Genomic DNA, 20,422 nt, shown 5'->3' with positions numbered 1-20,422 from the left:
CTTTACATACATAGTAACATTTAATACTATAGAAAAGAGACCAAAAAGGTAGAAAGGAAAATAAGGATGCTTATTTTAATAAGTATATATAAGTATATTATATGAGTATATAATGATATGTGACCTATAGACGTTTTATTTTTTCATATCCCATGTTATTAACTGATCAACCTAATAAAGCTACTGAAAGCCTGGCCTGGGTTCTGAAACCAAACATGCATGGCCTCCATCTTTTCACTCTGAATATTAGCCAAATTCGTTTTTTGGGGTGGAGGGGTCGAGGTATTAGAATTTGAACTTAGGGCCTCATGCTTGCTAAGTGCTTTGTACCAGTTGAGCCACTCTACCAGTCCCAGAATACTATTTTCAAGACCAAAATCAATCCTCTTCTCCTATGAGAGCTCATCTCCTCTCAGACATTACTTCCACATACTTCAGGTTTAAGTCCACTCACATCAACTGGTGGTCTTAATGTATTTTGCAACACAATTTTATTTGTTGGTCGTGGATCTTGAACTCTGAGCCTGGGCACTGTCCCTCAGCTCTTCAGCTCAAGGCTAGTGCTCTACCATTTGACCCACAGAACTACTTTGGTTTTTTCTGCTTATGTGGCACTGAGGAATCGAACCCAGGGCCTTATGCATGCAAGGCAAGCACTCTACCACTGAGTCACCTTCCCAGCCCAACACAATTAAAGTCCAATTTATCAGTTTTTTTTCTTTTGACATTAGGACTTTTGGTCTCAAGCTTAACTGCATCAAGAAAGACATCAATTTTACCATAGGTAAAGTTTAAAATCTTAATATATATGTATATAGATACAGATGTACACACATGAAGAGCTAGACACAGGTCTTACATAGGCAGATCACCCCCATTCTCTGATCAGACAATGAGATCCTATCTAAAAAATAATCAGCAAAAATCAGGGGAAAAAGTAAAGAGTGCTTTCTTTCCTTCTTTCCTTCCTTCCTTCCTTTCTTTTTCTTTTTTTTATCAGTCTTGGGGCTTGAACTCTTGAGTTTGGGTGCTGTCCCTGAGCTCTTCAGCTCAAGGCGAGTGCTCTACTGCTTGAGCCACCGCGCCACTTCCAGTTTTCTAGTGGTTCTACTGGAGATAAGAGTCTCACAGACTTTCCTGGCCGGGCTGGCTTTGAACCACAACCCTCAGATCTCAGCCTCCTGCGTAACTAGGATTACAGGTGTGCGCCACCGGTGCCCAGCAAGAGTGCTTTCTTAACAGTTAGCACAAGGACCCAAATCAAACCCAAGTACAAAAAAAATCCAGGACCAGACAGATTCCCTGACTTCTATGGGATCTTTGAAGAAATACAAACACTAATGTTCCTCAAGCTATTTCATGAAATCGAAAAGGAACGGCTACAACAAAACTCATTCTATGAAGTAAGGTACCCTGATACCGAAACCAGATTAAGGACAGAATGAAAAAATTATAGACTAATTTCCCTGATTAACACATAATTCTCAATAAAATATTTTTAAACTAGCCAGGCACCAGTGGCTCATACCTGTAATCCTAGCTTCCCAGGAGGCTGAGATCTGAGAATCGTGGTTCAAAGCCAGATGGGCAGGAAAGTCCATGATACTTTTATATCCAATAAAAACTATTCTGTGACTCAGTGGTAGAGTGCTAGCCTTGAGCACAAAGAGGCTCAGGGACAATGCCCAGGCCCTGAGTTCAAGCTCCAGAGCCAGCTCAGACAGGAAAGTCTGTAAGACACTTAATCTCCAAGTAATCCCCCAAAAGAGCCAGAAGTGAAGCTGTGGTTAAACAAATAGAGCACTAGCCTTGAGCAAAAAAGCTCAGGGACAGTGTTCAGGCCCTAGTTCAAGTTCCAGAACTGGTAACAACAACAACAACAACAAAAAACACAAAAAACAAAATCAAAACAACAAAAAAAACCCCTCAAAACTGAATTCAAGAATGTATTTAAAACAGCATAACCATGATCAAGTTGGTTTCAATCCAGAGATGAAAGAATAGTTCAACATACACAAACCAATTAAAATAAAAGAATAATCTCAATAGATAAAAAAAAAGCCTTTGATAAAATTCAATAACTTTTCATTTGATAAAAGTCTTGATAAACTAGGAATAGAGGAAAACTACCTCAGCTTAGTACAAGGGTTTGTATGACAAATCTTTCATCAACATCATCCTAAATGAGGAAAAACAAGCCATTTCAACAAAAACTGAAGCCATTTCAACAAAAAGTTTTCACTTTACTCACTCTTACTCAGTTTAGTTAGAATTCTTAGCCAAATCAAGAATTCAAGAGAAATAAAGGAGATACAAATATAAAGGAAGAAGTCAAATTATCAGCATTTGCAGATGATACAATCCTAAAGGTCCATGAACACTATACCAGAAAACTCAAGTTTGATAAACACCTTTGACAAAGTAGAGGATACAAAATCTACACCTTAAAATCAATAGTTTTTCTATATACTAACAATGAACAGGCTGAGAATAAAATTAGGAAAATTATTCACAATTGTCTAAATGAAAAATACCTAGGAATAATCCTAAGGATATCAAAGACCTCAAACTATAAAACATTGAAGAAAAAATTAAAGAAGACTCCTTTCATTTCATAGATCATTAGATTTATTTATTTTGTGCCAGTCCTGGGGCTTGAACTCAGGGTCTGGGCTGTCGAAGCTAATGCTATACCACTTGACCCATAGCTCCACTTTTGGCTTTTTTGGTAGTTAGGTGGAGATAAGAAACTTTCTTGCATGGGCTGGCTTTGAACTGTGATTCTCAGATCTCAGCTTCCTGAATAGCTAGGATTACAGGGGTGAGACACTGGTGGATCATTAGAATTAATACAGTGAAAATGAATATAATATCAAAAGCAATCTACAAAATGCAATCCTATAAAAATCCCAATGTCTTTCTTCATAGAAATACAAAACTCAATCTTAAAATCCACTTAGAAGCATGACAGACCTTGACAATGTATGTAATGGAACAGAATTCAAACTCCAGAAATAAGCACAAAGAGCTAGAGACATCTGAGTTTTTATAAAGGCATCAAAAGCCAATTTACAGAGAAGATAGTCTCTTTTCAGCAAATGGTGTTTAAATAGTAACCACTGGTAGCTCATGCCTGTAATCCTAGCTACTCAAGAGGCTGAGATCTGAGGATCATGGCTCAAAGCCAGCCCAGGCAGGAACATCCATGAGACTCTTATCTCCAATTAACCACCAGAAAACCAAAAGTAGTGCTATGGCTCAAGTGGTAGAGCAATTGCCTTGAGCCGAAGAGCTCAGGGACAGCACCCAGGCCCAGAGTTCAAGCCCTATGACTAACAAAAAACAAGTAACCAACTGGATACCCACATGTTGAAGACTAAAGCTAGACAAAGTCAATTATCTAGGCTGGGATGTAACTCAGTGGCAAAGCACTTGCCTAGCAAGTGCAACATCCTGGGTTCAATCCCCAGGACCAAAAAAGAAAAGACAAAAAACAGTTAAAAGTCAATACCAAATGGATCAAGATCTTAATGTTAAATGGAAACAAGAGGTTAAAAAAAAAAATATCTTGGGGCTGGGAAGGTGGCTCAGTGGTACAGCGCTTGCCTTGTATGCATGAGACCCTGGGTTCGATTCCTCAGCACCACATAAGCAAAAAAGAAAAAAGCCGGAAGTGGCGCTGTGGCTCACGTGGTAGAGCGCTAGCCTTGAGCTGAAGAGCTGAGGGACAGCGCCCAGGCCCAGAGTTCAGGCCCCACGACCGGACCCAAAAAAAAAAAAAAAAAAAAAAAATCTTGTTAGGCCAGAAAATTTAAAACTACTAGAATAAATCATGGGGTAAGGCTTTTCTGAATAGAATCCCTCTTGCTAAAATAATAACTAGATTTTAAAAGTGAGATCACATCAAATTAAATAGCTTCTGTATAGCAAAGGAAACAATAAGCAGAATCAAAAAAGCATCTACACAAAGATAACCTTTGCCAGTATACAAAACTCCAGGGCTAGAGTGTGGCTCAAGTATAGACTGCCTGTCTGTTAAGGGCAAGGCTCTGATTTTAAACCCCAAGTGCAATTATTGAAATCCACCTGATCAAACACCTCCCCCCTCTTTTTTTCTTTCTTCTCTCAAGACAATTTCAACTGCTCTATTTTCTTACATACATACATACATACATACATACATACATACATACATACATATATATATATATATATATATATATATATATATGGTACTTCAATTATAAAGGGTCTCCTTCACCCTCCCCATTTGCTCTCCTCATTCCCACTAGTACAAAAGGGTTTCACTGTAAATATACATACTTCATTCACTTTCCCTCTTCCTCCCCCACTTCATCCCCACAACAGTCCCTGTATTACAATTATGTTCTTTGTGTATGTGTGGATGTTTGCATGTGTGCATGCTTATCTTTTTAGATACAGATTCTGCATGAGAGAAAATTTACCAACCATTATCCCTCTGACCTTGCTTTACTTCCCTTTCATTATGATCTCATATATATATATATATATATATAAATATATATATATATATATATATATATATATATAATATTCTATTGTATCACATTTAAAAAAAAAACTTGGTCAGTCATGGGGCTTTCACTCATAGTTTGGGCACTGTCCCTTGAGCTCTTTTGCTCAAGACTAGCACTCTACCACTTTTGAGATACAGTGCCACTTTCAGTTTTCTGGTGGTTAATTGGAAATAATAGTCTCATGGACTTTCCTGCCTGGGCTGGCATTGAACTGTGATGCTCAAATCTCAGCCTCTTGAGTATTTAGGATTAGAGGTGTGAGCCACCAGTGTCTGGCTAACTAGCATTTGTTGTTGATGGTGCTCCTGGGAGTGTGTGTGTTGCAGTACTGAGGTTTGAACTCAGGGCCTGTATGTTTGATAGGCAGGCATTCCCACCACTTGAGTCATATTGTATTGATGCTATTTTGACTCAAATGAGATGAAACCAATGCTTTATTTGCATTTCCTTTATCTGCAGGAATGCCAAACATTTCTTCATGTATTTATTAGCTATTTGTATTTCTTTCAAGAATTGTCTGTTCAGATCATTTGTCCATCTATTCAGTTTTTGATTCTCCAACAGTTTCACTTTTTCAGCTCCACATACATTCTGGTGATTAAATCACTCATCGTGAATGTTTCTGTTGCTTTTCAGAAGCTTTTCAGTTTGAAGCCATCCCATTTGTCAATTCTTACTCTTATTTGTTGGCCTGTTGGAAATGATTGCCTATGTCTATGCACTACTTTTTCCTGTTTTCTGGTAGTAGTTTCAAAGTTCCAGGTTTTACATAAAGATCCCTGGATCCACTTTGATATTGGTACAGAGCAAGAGGCAGGGATCTAATAGCAGATTCCTGTATGTACACAGATACCCAGTTTTCCCAGCATCATTAGTTAAAAAGCAGCCTTTTCTCTAATATATGTACTTGGCCCTTGTAGAAAGCTACATGGTTTATTTCTGGATCCTTATTTTTTATTCTAGTAGTCTATGTGTCTGTTTTTATGCTGTTTTTGCTGCAACAGCTCTATAGTATAGATTTTTAAAAATTGTTCTAAAGGTGACGTTAAAAGGGTTACAGTTATATAAGTCAATAATGAGTACATTTCATTTGGATGTCACCCCTTCCCTTGCTCTCCTATAGTATAGTTTTAAGTCAGGTATTATGACACTTCTAGTGTGTGTGTGTGTGTGTGTGTGTGTGTGTGTGTGTGTGTGTGTGTGTGTGTGTGTGTGTGTGTGTGTGTGTGTGTGTGTGTGTGTGTGTGTGTGTGTGTGTGTGTGTGTGTGTGTGTGTGTGTGTGTGTGTGTGTGTGTTATGATACTTCTAGTGGTGTGTGTGTGTGTGTGTGTATTATGATACTTCTAGTGGTGTGTGTGTGTGTGTGTGTATGTGTGTATTATGATACTTCTAGTGGTGTGTGTGTGTGTGTGTGTGTTGGACCTAGGGCTTGAACTCAGGGCTTGGGCCTTGTCCTGAGCTTTTTTTGTTCAGGGGTGGCACTATCACTTGAGCCACAGCTTTACTGTTGGCCCAGTTAGCTTCAAACTATGATCCTCAGATCTCAGTCTCTTAACTAGCGAGGATTACAGGTGTGAGCTATCAGAGCCCTGCAGTGTTGCTTTTTTTCAGGATCACTTTGGTCATTTAAGGTTTTTTGTGTTTTCTGTATGAATTTTCAGATTGATTTTTCCTACCTCTGTCAAGAATGTCATTGGAATTTTTCTGGGAATTGCACTGATTATATAGATTGCTTTTGGTCATACATTTTTTACAATGTCAAATCTGCTGATCCATAAACATGGGAGGTCTTTCCATTTTTTCTGGTGTCTTCTTTGATTTCTTCAGATTTATAGGTTTCATTGTAGAGATCTACTACTTCTTTAGTGAAACCTTCCTAGGTACTTAACTTTAATTTTTTTGAGACTATTGTGAATGGAATTATTTTCCTCATTCCTTTTCCAACCTGGTCATTGTTGATATAAAGTAAAGCTACTGATTTTGTGTGCTTATTTTTTTTTATCCTCCTACTTTAATGATGTTTATGACTGCTAAGAGTTTTTTAATGGAGTTTTTAGTTTTTTGGGCATAAGATCATATCACTGTAACTTCTTTGACTCCTTTCCCTATTTGAATTCCTTTTTATTTTTTCCCTTTTCTCATTGCTCTGGCTACAAATTAAAGCACTACATTGAGCAGGAGTAAGGAGAGTGAACACCTTTGTCCCATTCCTAACTTTAAAGAAAATAGTTTTAGTTTTTACTCATTTACTATGATATTGGCCACACAGCCATTAGTATGTTGAGGTACATCCCTCTCTGTTCCTAGTTTCTTCAGAGCTTTTTTTTTTTTTTTTTTTTGCCAGTTGTGGGGGCTGAACTCTGGGCCTGGGCCTGGGCGCTGTCCTTTCAGCTCTTCAGCTCAAGGCTAGTGCCCTACCACTTGAGTCACAGCATCACTTCTGGCTTTTTTCTGCTTATGTGGTGCTGAGGAATCGAACCCAGGGCCTCATGCATGCAAGGCAAGCACTCTACCACTGAGCCAACTTCCCAGCCCCTCTTCAGAGCTTTTATCATGAAAGAATGTTGTACAGAAGTATAAAAATGAGCCGGGCGCTGGTGGCTCACGCCTGTAATCCTAGCTACTCAGGAGGCTGAGATCTGAGGATCGCGGTTCAAAGCCAGCCCGGGCAGGAGAGACCGTGAGACTCCTATCTCCAATAAACCACCAGAAAACCGCAAGTGGCGCTGTAGCTCAAGTGGTAGAGCGCTCGCCTTGAGCTGAAGAGCTGAGGGACCGCGCCCAGGCCCAGAGTTCAAGCCCCAGGACCGACAAAAAAAAAAGAGAGTATAAAAATGAAATCCCCATGCACAACTAATATATGCTAATAAGAAAGCAAAAAAATGACCTTCAAAAACTAAATACCAAGAAATAATTTAATAACTGGACAAACAAAAGTTTTCAAAAGTACAAATGGCTAGTTAAATGCATAAAAAATGTTTGTTCAATACCTTAACCATAAAGGAAATCAAAATCAAAACAACCCTGAGATTCAATCTCACCCCAGTCAAAATGGCTTTCTCAAGAAAACAGTAAGTACAGCAAGGATGTGAAGAACAGGTACCTTCATACATGGTTGATGGGAATGTAAATCACTATAGTCACTATGGAAATCAGTGTGGGATTTCCTTAAAAAACTAAAAGATAGAACTACTGTTCAATCCTGTTATACCACTCTAAAAGCATTTTCAGAAGCAACTGCCAGTGTTTACATAACTGTCAGAGCTGGTCTGGCCAAATCTGAAAACTGGTTTTCCCCTACCATTCTAATAGAAATTCCAGCTGCTGATTTATTTTCTATCCATTTATTCCCTTCCTCACGTATAATGGTACATTTCTCATCTAATATTTAATTATATTCATTCACTTTTTGAATATTTTTCACATATATGCTCCAGGTGCTGTTTTACACATGGGATATACAAGAGTGAACATTGAAGTTTAAGCTTACATTTTGGTTGGGGAAGCAGGCTATAAACAGGTCATTTCAGATAGTGACTAGTTCTGTGAAGAAAAGAGAAGAGAATAATATGATATGGGCTAGGTATGATAGAAACATTTGAGCTGAGATCTGAATAGTCAGTCATGTAATCTACTGGAAGGGGTTCCAGGTATAGGGAGCAGTAAGCCTCAAGGCTCTGAGAGGGAATGTGCCTTGGTATATTCAATGCACAAAAAAAAAGGAACTGTTTGGAGTGCTGTAAGTAGAGGCCAGGGAGTGAACCATGAAGAAGTAGGTAGGTCAAAGTAGAGTTTATGGTCCAGTTTTAATGTAAGAGAGGGTCACAGTACAATTTATATTTAAAAAGTAATGATTTAGGGCAATATACAAAGATTGAGGAAAAAGAGCTAGGCAATGAACAAATCTAGGGTCAAAAGAACTTGAACTAGAATGGCAGCAGTAGAAATAAAAATGAACCCACACACTTATTTAAGGTAGATGAGATCAGTCCAAGAGTAATTTGTTAAACAGATATTCATTTTGTGTGCCATAATTTATAGAAACTATTCTAGGCACTGGACATACAGACCTGATCAGACAGGATCCATGACCTCAAGGAGCTTACATACTACATACTCAAATAAAGAAACAAATATTTAATAAACAAAAATATCCCACATCATGGCTAGGGATATGCCTCAGAGGTAAAGTGCTTTCCCAGCATATGTGAGAGGCCTTAGGTTTGATCTCTAGTACTGAAGGAAATAATAATAAAGTATTATGCTTTATACTATACTATACTAAAAAGTAAAGAGAATGACAGGGAGACTATTTTAGGTAAGTTTGAGAAAGACTTTGCAGAGTAAATGGCATTTAAGTAGAGCCCCAAAATAAAACATGAATATTTGGGACTAAAGTACTACATGTAAAAGCAATAAGTGAGAAGACCCTGAGGAGGGAATGTGCTAGTTGAGAATAGGAATATTAACAAAGCTAGGGCAGAATGAATAAGGAGTAGCAGATGAAGCCGGGTGCTGGTGGCTCACATCTGTAATCCTAGCTACTCAGGAGGCTGAGATCTGAGGATCGCGGTTCAAAGCCAGCCCAGGCAGGAAAGACCGTGAGACTCCTATCTCCAATAAATCACCAGAAAACCGGAAGTGGCGCTGAAGCTCAAGTGGTAGAGCGCTCACCTTGAGCTGAAGAGCTGAGGGACCGCGCCCAGGCCCAGAGTTCAAGACCCACGACCGACAAAAAAAAAAAAAAAAAGGAGTAGCCGATGAAGCCATTCCTGTGGCCAGAGGACATTCACATAAACTTGTGTAGTTGAGATAGAATTCTGAACTTTTAAGTGTGATGAAATCATTAAGAATTGGAAATAGGGGCAAGGAAATGGAATTCACACTTTAGAGAGATCATTCTAGAAGCAAATTGCTGAAGGAACAAGAAATATGAAAAGAGATGTCTGCTTCAAACCTAAGTGGATTAGGATATACAGCTGCTGAACTGAATAATACTTGTTGAACTAAATGTAGAATATGCGGGAGGAAAGTATCAAGGATTATCGCTTAGAGTCTTGGGAAGCTGAAAATATAACTTATTGAGTTGGAAGAAACTGGAAAAGGAACGGGTTTGGAGGGCAAGAACTGAAAGCTGTTTTAGTCTAGGAGATGTCTTTTAAACATCAAGTGGCTGGAGCTAAAAGAGCTTAGAGAAAAAGACTTAGATAACTTTAGTTTCTACAGGTTGATAGTGGTTGCCACAATTCTCCACAATTTTCCTCCCAGCTTAGGAATGTATTAATTCAATTACTGGTAACCCTCTAAATAAACTGAAAATATATGCAGAAGTCATTACTATTCTTCTGTGTAAATTATAGTAACACAATGTGCCAGTATAAACTACAGAACAAACTCTAATCATAAATGTGTTTTACTTCAGACTAAAATAACTGATTAAATTAATAATTTATCTAGAAATAGAAGTAGATTCAAAATTCAATATGAATTTGGGGGCTGGGAAGGTGGCTCAGTGGTAGAGCGCTTGCCTTGCATGCATGAGGCCTTGGGTTGGATTCCTCAGTACCACATAAGCAAAAAGAAAAAAGCCGGAAGTGGCGCTGTGGCTCAAGTGGTAGAATGCTAACCTTGAGCTGAAGAGCTGAGGGACAGTGCCCAGGCCTGAACTCTGAACCATGACCGGACCCAAAAAAAAAAAAAAAAAAAAAAAATTCAATATGAATTTGTTAGAAAAAGTTTTTAGTAAGTCTAATGAGGAATCAGAATTATTCCTATGATAACTTTCTTTTTTTAATTTTTATTTATTTATTGTTTTTCCTATGATAGCTTTCTTACTCCCCACTTCTCTTTCATTCCATAATTCCTAGAAGTTTGGTCATCAATAAGATCACAGAGTTAGATATTCATTTTCAAAATAGAATTTATTTCTGTAGTAAAGAATTAAAATATGGCCGTGAAAGTAAGAAATAATATAGGAAAATATTTAAGATGTGCAACAGTAATTTTTAGTCAGTTAAGCCCTAGAATGTATGCTCAACTTTTTGAAAGATCAACCAGTATCTTATATTTGACTAACTAAAAAGAAAAAATACCTACTTAAAGTTTTAATCATTCTAACAGTTTTATATTACTGGTCAAACCCTTTTGAACATGTACAGGGCTTGCTTCAGCAGCACATTTACTAAAATTGAAAATATAGTACAAAGTTTGGGGATACATTCTTTTAAGCTTGCCTTACTTCACAAATTGGCAAGTCCATTGTCCAAAAGTCACAGGGATAAGTCTTTGACAAATTTTCTTTATAATTAAGCCAGTATGGAGAAAATAGGTGCTTTTTGGATGAAAAAAATGGGATATTATGTTGTCACAAAAGCTGGTCAACTCAAGTAGGTATCTGATGATAGATACTTGAGTTTCAACCAGATGGGTTTCAAATTTAGACACTACACACATCTGAAGAAATATCTAATGAATTTGATCCATTATTATAAATATTATGGATATTTATATGCAAAATGTACAAATAATTGAGTTTTGGACAGAGGAGAAGAAAACTCTTCAGGAACTACTGTCTGCAGTTTGCATAATGGAATGATCTTCTCTAGGAAGAATAATGTCAACAAAGCAGCACTATATTCACCAGGAATCCCACAGCAAATGGATCATGTGACAGGAAGCCAAACCTTCTGGCTGCTCACAACATCACTCAACTTCCCTTTTATCTTCAGGAAGTGTCTCTTGAACTCCAATCCATCACCCTATATTAGGAATAATATATTAAAACAGGTGTCAAAAAACAAGTTGTGCCACAAAGTTCATTTTTTCTTTACTAGTAAGCAGAAACAAAGATGCCAGATATGTCCAGCTGTAATACCCTTGTGGACCTCTTTTTTTCTTTATTATTTTGGTGTGACTGGCATTCATTCAGGCCTTGTATTGGCTAGGCAGGCACTCTACCACTTAAGCCATACTTCAGTACATTTTTTTCTTTTGGCCAGTCTTGGGGCTTGAACTCAGGCCTAGGTGCTATCCTGAGCTTCTTTTATTTAAAGGTAGTACTCTACCACTTGAGCCACATTGCCACTTAAGAGTTTTTTCTGAGTAATTTATTGGAGATAAGAATCTCATAAGAGTTTCCTGCCTAGACTAGTTTTGAATCCCAATCCTCAGATCTCAGCCCGAGTAGCTAGGATTATAGGTGTGAGACATCAGCAACCAGCTAATACATTTTTTGAAACAGTCTCCTATGCAATTCATGCTGGCCTCAAACCTGAAATCTTGTTGTTTTGACCTCACAAATGCTAGGATTACAGGTTTGGGCCACCAGATTCATGACTATTATAAAGATCAGATATGCCGATAAAGGAAATGGCTACATAATTTTGGCAAGTCTTTGAGTTCAAATTCTACAAACACTAAAACAAAAAAACCAATCTGACCTGACTCTGTTCTCACCACCCTATAACTTCAGAGCAGAAAAAAAAAAAAAAAAAAAAAGACATCCTGCTTCAAGGGTTAATATCTCTGGGCCTAAATCATTGTTTGCTATAATCAAAAAAGAAACTACAGGGCTGGGAAGGAGGCTCAGTGGTAGAGCGCTTGCCTTGCATGCCTGAGGCCCTGGGTTAGATTCCTCAGCACCACATAAGCAAAAAGAAAAAAGCTGGAAGTAGCACTGTGGCTCAAGTGGTAGAGCTCTAGCCTTGAGCTGAAGAGCTGAGGGACAGCGCCCAGGCCCAGAGTTCAGGCCCCACAACCGGACCCAAAAAAAAAAAAAAAAAAAAAGAAACTACAAAACTACATTCACGTCTTGCCACACTACCATGTCAACAAAGCCAAGATTCAGTTTATGAGAAGCATTTTATTATAGTAGTATCCTTCATAATTTAATTCCATACCAGCATCTACAAAACAATACTGTTAATATTCAATCCAAAAACAATGTAGCTAGCCCTTCAACCTTCTTTAGAGCCACATACACAAAACATTATTTAGTCTTAAAAATCAAGAATTTTAAAATGAAAAATAACCAGAAATGTGAAGAAAAATCTATGAGTATTAACTATAAACTAAAGCTTCAATAAAAATGTACAAACATCTTATGAATCTTAATTTTTATTTAAAAGACATACATTTATATGAACCAAGAAAATAAGCAAAATGTCTGAAAATATTAAAGGTAGCAGGCACAGTGGCTTACAACTGTAATTCAAGCTACTTGGAAGATGAAGATTGAGAGGATCATGGTTTCAGGCCAGCCTAGACAGAAAATCAGCAAGACCCATACCTACACAGAAAAGCTGGTGTAATGGTGCATGCCTGTCATCTCAGCTGCACAGAAGCAGGAGGCTAAGTAAAAAGATCCTGATTCATGGATTGTGAATGAGGCTTAGTGGTAGAGTGCTTGCCTAGCATGCATGAAGTCCAGGGTTTAATTCCTCAGTACCACATAAACAGAAAAAGCCAGAAGTGCGCTGTGGCTCAAGTGGTAGAGTGCTAGCCTTGAGCAAAAGAAGCCCAGGAACAGGGCCCAGGGCCTGAGTTCAAGCCCCAGGAACAGCAAAAAAAAAAAAAAAAAAGATCCTGATCCAAGGCTAGCCCAGGCAGAAAGCCCCAAGCAAACAAACAAACAACAACAACAACAAAAAATCTATGAAATCCTACTAGAAAAATAACAATCATAAGGGGCTTGGGACTCAAGCACTGGTTCATGTATGAAACCCTGAGTTTAAGCCTCCCTACTGGACAGTAAGAAATTAGCAATGGCTAATAATAAAGCAAAACAACAACACACTGTAACAAAATTACAGCCTTTGTACTTTGGGGCCACACTAAGTTTTACTTGAATATAAAAGTATTATAACGAGGCTGGGGAGGTGGCTCAGTGGTAGAGCACTTGCCTTGTATGCTTGAGGCCCTGGGTTCGATTCCTCAGCAACACATAAGCAGAAAAAAAAAGCCGAAGAGGTGCTGTGGCTCAAGTGGTAGAGTGCTAGCTTTGAGCTGAGGGACAGTACCTAGGCCCAGAGTTCAGGCCCCACGACTGGACAAAAAAAGAAAGGAAAAAAAGAAAATGGAAGCTACAAAAGTATTATAACATTGAAACAATCAACCTGAGAATCAAATCAGCACCAAGTGAGTAGTAGATAAGTACTATATAACAGAAATCTATGCGTGGGCTGGGAAGGTGGCTCAGTGGTAGAGCGCTTGCCTTGCATGCCTGAGGCCCTGGGTTCGATTCCTCAGCACCACATAAGCAAAAAGAAAAAAGCCGGAAGTGGCGCTGTGGCTCAAGTGGAAGAGCACTAGCCTTGAGCTGAAGAGCTGAGGGACAGTGCCCAGGCCCAGAGTTCAGGTCCCACGACCGGACCCAAAAAAAAAAAAAAAAAAAAGAAATCTATGCGTAAGATTTTTATGCTGGAGAAAGGATGACTCGCATCTCGGGTGGGATGGAGTGCGGCAGTAAGAGTTCATCATGCCACTCAAAACCATAATCAACTAAAATCTAATCAGCTGTTTCTTTCTGGAACCTTAATATTCTTGAACTACAGATGTCCTTAAGTAATTGAAACTATACGAAGTTAAAGTGCAGATGGATAGCTCTATATAAAATATACTACCATTTTAAAAATTTAGTTGGAAGCATAGCTCAAGCGCTAAAGCATCTGCTAAGCCAGTGTGAAGCCCTGAGATCAAATCACAATACTGCCAATTTAAAACAGAGAAATATATAGGAATATTTCTGTAAAAAAGAATATTAAAATAATACCTTAGAAAGCCGGAAGTCAACCAATATCTTCTCATCCATTTCTACCAAATTTATTTTGAAAATCAGTTTATTGTTTCTTCTATCAGTTGTTGATACAGTAACCTATGACAATAAAAATAAGATCAAGCTACATTTGTGAGCAAAATAATATTCTAAATAAAATCTGTATCTCAGGTTAATAATACTTCATAACTAAAATTTTATAGAATACTTCAATAAGTTTTATATAATGTAGGCTGAAAATCTCATTCAATGTGTATATCTAACTCAAATTAATCTGTAAGAATATGAATTCTATGGAAGAGAACCAATGAGATGCAGGATGATAAAGGTATGGTAATAATAAAGGGGTGTCTCTGATCAGGAAGCACTAGACAATTAGACCAACATGTTAAATTGAAATCAAGGATAAACGCCATTCACATGGCAGAAAGTCCATGAGCTGCTCATCTCCAGTTAACCATATAAAAGCAGTAAATAAAGCTGTTGCGCAAGTGGGAGAATGTTTTTGATCAAGCACCAAATCTCAATGAAGCACTTAGGCTCTGAATTCAAATCCCACGACTGACCAAAAATAAAAGAAATCTTATTTACTGAAAGATCATGCATTGCATGTGGTTATCAGGCTGCTTTAGTTTCTTTAGTACATAATAATCCCCAGTATTTGTCTTTCATAACATCAACATTTTTAAAAGCTAAAGACAGATTAGAATGTCAATGTATGTAACTATATTATAATAATAGAAACAATAAAATTAGTAGGTAGGATCAGGAGAGATGAACCCCAGTACTGGTACAACAGCAAATAACAAACTGCAGCCAGTTTTTTAAGAAATGTTATTAAAATAAAGAACATCTTATTTAGTTGGGTACCAGTGGCTTATGCCAGGAATTCTAGCTACTCAGAAGCTGAGATCTGAGGATCATATTTCAAAACCAGTCAAGGGAGCAAAGTCTTTAAGACTCTTATCTCCAATTAACTACCCAAAAGCCAGAAGTAGAGCTGCGGTTTAAGTGTAGAGGGCCAGCCTTAAGCAAAAAGCTAAGGAACTGTTATCAGACCCTGAGTTCAAGTCCAAGTACCAGCACAAAAGACAAAAAAAAAAAAATCATTCCTTATTCATTGCTAGTTTTTATTCAAATACTTAATTATCGTCATAATAACATAATTTTCTTCATAAAGACACAGTGATCCCTCCCCTACAGTATAACCCCTGCTCTCACTGTATTTGATATTGGTATAATTTGTGGAGGGGAAGGGCAAAAACAAATCGTTTAAATAGAGATAGAGGTGGACCCACTGCAACAATGAGATGTACAAGTCGTTATGTCGAAAAACGAACTTTACAACTTTGGCAGGGAGTGGTGCGCACCGAAGAGATGGGAAGGGATAGGAAGGGGAAACAAAAGAGGAAAATATACTCACCAACCTTGCCCGTGTAATTGTAACCCCTCTGTACGGTATTTTCACAATTTAAAAAAAAAAAAAAGGACAGTGAAAAATCAGTGAAACATACCTGGTTCATACAACTCTTCTTCCAATGATAGCCCAACTTCTCACAAGTCTCTTTCAGGCACTGGTAAGATTTATCTGCATCCAATTTAGTAAAGAATCTTGTCATTCTTTTCACCAAGCGCTGCCAGGGATTCTAAAGTCAAATAAGAAAGCTAAATGAATCCATTGTGACTAAAAATAGTCATATCGTAACTATTTCCTCTGGAATTTCTTTGTTGTGACTTAGGATTATATTTCATGAAGGTTTCTTCTTCTTTCTTCCTTATTCAAAAAACAAAAATGTATAAATTTTAAGTATTAATGCTATATACCAGGTTCCCACATAAAGATAAAAAAAGAAAAAGACTTGAGATAATAAAAATCAACAGCAACCACTATTAATTTGGAAACTTAAGTTCTGTTACCTGTGAGGATCCTGGAGTACCAAGTAATTGACTATTCAGAAGCATATGATCAGGACATGCGGGCTGAGAGAAACTGATCCCTTGTACCAATTTATCGATGTATGAGGGACTGGAGTCCCATAGGGACAGACCTGTCCGTGGCTCTGGCTGGGAACTAGAATACTTCACATTTTCTTCACTGAAATATTAAGATAAGGCAAAAGGATTTTTAAGCATTTCTTTTTTATGTTTTTAGCATAATTTTTAAAAGGTATCTTTAAGTAGTTGTACACATCTTGATCAATGTCACCCCTTCCATTGATCTCCCCAAACTTTACCAATCCCACCCATCCCCTCAAGTTACCTGACTGCATTATCACCCTATGTACACCAAATAAAACCAAGCTTTATTATTTTTTCAACTATTCATTTATTTTGTTTTTTGAGGCAAGGCCTTGAGGTCACAATTCCCTCCCCTTGGGCTCCTAAATGGCTGGGACTAGAGACATACACTACTTCACAGAGTTGAAAATATACCATTAAGTAAAGCCGATCAGACAATTCTTATATCACATAATCAATCTCAATGATAAAACTATGGTCATTATTAAGAAAAACATATACTATATTAGCATTTAATAGGGAATATTACATTCAATAACTACTTCAATTTTATCACTCTTACCTAGAAGCATTGTTTACTGGAGAGAAGTCCAAATTAGAGTGAATGTGCTTAGAAAATCCACTAGGGGACTCTGGCACACCACCTGAAGTGACTCGGGGTCTCTTTGCCCCTGAAAAATAAAACAAATATAAATTTTTTTATGCAGATATGTTTTGACTAACTAACCTTACTGGCAACTTGAATTCATAAAACCACAACTAACTCTAAGTATTAAACATGCAGTAGTTATGTAAGACAAAGACAGGCTCTTTGTACATAATTTTACAAGAAATGTAGTCAAATAATAAATTAAGATTTGTCAATTATAACTTCCCAAACTTCATAAATTGTGACTTGTATGGTCCAAATGTAGGGTTATAATGCTAAAGCCACATTTATTTATTTATTTATTTATTTATTTATGTTTGCCAGTCCTGGGGCTTGAACTCAGAGCCTGGGCACTGTCCCTGAGCCTCTCTGTGTGTTCAAGGATAGCGCTCTTCCACTTGAGCCACAGCTCCACTTCTGGCTTTGTGTGTGTATATATATGTGTGTGTATGCATGTGTTTACGTGTTAATTAGAGATAAAGAGTGTCATAGACTTTCCTGCACAAACTGCACAATCTCAGCCTCCTGAGTAGCTAGGATTATAGGCATGAGCTACCAGTGCCTGGCAAGACAACAATTTTAATGCCTCTTTTATAGTTAACACATGATGTTCTATAAAGACAAAGATCTAGCTAAATAATCAGAACTTTTTTTTTTTTTACTGTCAATACTTCCCTTATCTGAGTTTGTGGATACTTCCTATTTCACTGAGGAACAGAAGCAAGCTGAATAGAACCTTGCAAGTTCCCACCATCATCTCTACCCACAGAGACCCTATTGTGTGCCCTATGACTATAGATAAATTGTTACACAGATAAATCAACTCTTGCTACTGTCTAGCAATTCATCTCTTTCTCTGGCTTCATTAGTTTTCCTTTTTCTACTAGAAAATTCTCAAAAGTAATAGGGAAAGACAATATAAATACTAGCAGCATTAAAGGCCCATTTGAGATTAGATTCTGAATTAAAATGATCATTGTTGAATATATAATTTCTCCAACGTCAACAGGTATGAGGATAAAGTAGATAAAAAAATTTGGCTTGAAGCCAGGTGCTGGTGGCTCATACTTATAATCCTAGCTACTCAGGAGGCTGAGATCTGAGGATTGTGGTTTGAAGCGAACCCACACAGGAAAGTCTATGAGATTGTTATCTCCAATAAACTACTCAGAGAAGCCAGAAGTGGTGCTGTAGAGAGTAGCCTTAAGCAAAATGAAGCTCAAGGACAGAGCTGAGGCCCTGAGTTCAAGCCCCAGGACTAGCTCCCCCCCCCCGAAAAAAAAAAATGGGTTGAGTTTGATGTACAAAAAACAAGGACAAGCCGGGCGCTGTTGGCTCACACTTGTAATCCTAGCTACTCAGGAGGCTGAGATCTGAGGATCACGGTTCAAAGCCAGCCCGAGCAGCAAAGTCTGTGAAACTCTGATCTCCAACAAACCATCAGAAAACTAGAAGTATCGCTGTGGCTCAAGTGGTAGAGCGCTAGCCTTGTGCTGAAGAGCTGAGGGACAGAGCCCAGGCCCAGAGTTTAAGCCCCGCAACCAACAACAACAACAAAAAAAGGCAAAGTAGAAAATGAGGAATGTACCAGGTGCTGGTGGTTCACGCCTATAATTCTAGCTAGTCAGGAGGCTGAGATATGAGGATCAGGTTCAAAAGCAGCCCAGGCAGGACAGCCCATGAGACTGTTATCTCCAATTAACCACCAAAAAGCTAGAAATTAAGTTGTAGTTCAAGTGGGAGTGCTAGCCTTGAGCACAAAAGCTCAGGAACAGTGTCTAGACCTGGAGTTCGTGGGTCAAGCTCAGGACTGGCACAAAAAAGGAAAAAAAAAAAGAGGAATGCAAAGAAGTCATTCACAATGACTGATCTTTGAATTTTAGATAGGTAAAGACGGAACTAATGGATGAAGGAGAATAAAAAAGTGAAAAGATAGTATAATGTATTCTACATCCACATATAATCAAGGATTATTAGAGGAAAGAAGCCAGATATAAGATATACTGGTATCACAGCAGGATATCTGAAGAGAAATTATGAATTCAGGATATAGAAAGGATCATCGAAATGAATATTCACAAATTGTGAAGAGCCATAACAAAGCTGGGCATGGTGGCTCATGTCTACAATCCTAGCACTCCAATTGAGAGTGAGGCAGGAAGATAACAAATTTGAGGTCAGCCTGGTCTACATAAAAACATAAAAAGTAAAAGACAAAATTACAAGTCATGTTGGAAAGAATGATCCCTTTAATACTCTAACTCATTCAGAAGGTGATTATAGTAAGAGGAGAATAATGAATGATAGTCTGATAAGATGAGGTTTTAAATGGAAGAGGGAAAAACATAAGAAGACTGAATAAAGTAACAAAGAAGATATCTGCTGCTCCATCTCCAAACCCAAGGACAAGATGTGGGAAAGAAAACATGCACTGGTTAGAGAAGCAGTATCCTCAGGGGTGAGCAGGCCTTCAATGAGAACAAAAAGATAAAAATTCCTTATTGTCTCTAAATTCCCATTCTCCCATTTCCTCTTATTCACAGTGCTCACATCTCCCATACACTTCAATGTGCTCCAGAATGTACTACTTTCACTGAAACTGTTCTTGTTAAGATCATGAATAAACCACCAATGGAATCCAATGGAAAATTTAGGATTCGTATTATGAATTTACTTAACAGTCCCTGCCAATGTTATCTATTTCCTTCCCTTAGCCTCTGTTACAATATTCTCCAGATGTTCTTTCCCCCACTTTTAAAACCCACTGAAAATCCCTTGGTTTAAATTTCCCAAAGTGATGCCTCAAGTCTACTAAGTCACACACACACACACACACACACACACACACACACACACACACACACACACACACACACACACACACACACACACACACACACACACACACACACACACACACACACACACACACACACACACACACACACACACACACACACACACACACACACACACACTTCTAATGAGCAATTTTTACTTAGGTTCTCAAATTTAATATGTCTAAAAACAAATTAAATTTCTTCCTAAATCTATTTTTCCTCCTAGTTATCAGAAACAAAGTGTAAGAGACCTCACTACTCCTAGCAATTCAAGTTCGTCAACAGCTCTGGAATAATCCACCTTTTCTCCAATGCCAGTACTAATCACCCACTATGAGCTCCTATCTTCTCACATCTAAGCCACTACTGTAAAAGCCTGTATCACTCAGCCTCTTCCTATTCATTAAAAGACAAAAAACACTTCCAGAATTGTTTTCTAGCTTCTCAGGAAGTTCAAAGCCAGCCTAGCTAGACTCATCTCTAATTAACCTGCAAAAAGCCAAAAGTGCCTTGAAAAAGACTAACAATAATGTAAGGCCCTGAGTTTACACACACTGACATACAAAAATACTATTAAGGATG

General features: G+C 37.9%; 1 protein-coding gene across 5 annotated transcripts in view; it reads right to left on the bottom strand.

The window, feature by feature from the left end:
• LOC138838852 (serine/threonine-protein kinase Chk1) overlaps positions 1-20,422 on the bottom strand; it is a 35,931-nt gene that overhangs the window by 6,347 nt on the left and 9,162 nt on the right. For 3 of the 5 annotated variants that reach the window (XM_070038252.1, XM_070038254.1, XM_070038255.1), the window contains 5 exons: positions 16,914-17,022; positions 16,250-16,427; positions 15,847-15,978; positions 14,330-14,431; positions 10,498-11,318 (listed from right to left, as the gene is read on the bottom strand). In XM_070038252.1, the coding sequence (XP_069894353.1) occupies positions 11,223-11,318; positions 14,330-14,431; positions 15,847-15,978; positions 16,250-16,427; positions 16,914-17,022 (617 nt within the window). In that variant the 3' untranslated portion in view covers positions 10,498-11,222. Of the gene's footprint in view, positions 1-8,050; positions 8,104-10,497; positions 11,319-14,329; positions 14,432-15,846; positions 15,979-16,249; positions 16,428-16,913; positions 17,023-20,422 lie in introns of those variants that run through there. The other 2 variants (XR_011375764.1, XM_070038253.1) reach the window with 2 other exon arrangements.

Source organism: Dipodomys merriami, unplaced genomic scaffold (genome assembly GCF_024711535.1).
Source record: "Dipodomys merriami isolate MVZ:Mamm:240054 unplaced genomic scaffold, mDipMer1.0.p SCAF_29, whole genome shotgun sequence".
Taxonomy (NCBI): Eukaryota; Metazoa; Chordata; class Mammalia; order Rodentia; family Heteromyidae; genus Dipodomys; species Dipodomys merriami.
The sequence above is the reverse complement of the archived record's forward strand: the minus strand, read 5'-3'. Positions and strand labels throughout refer to the sequence as shown.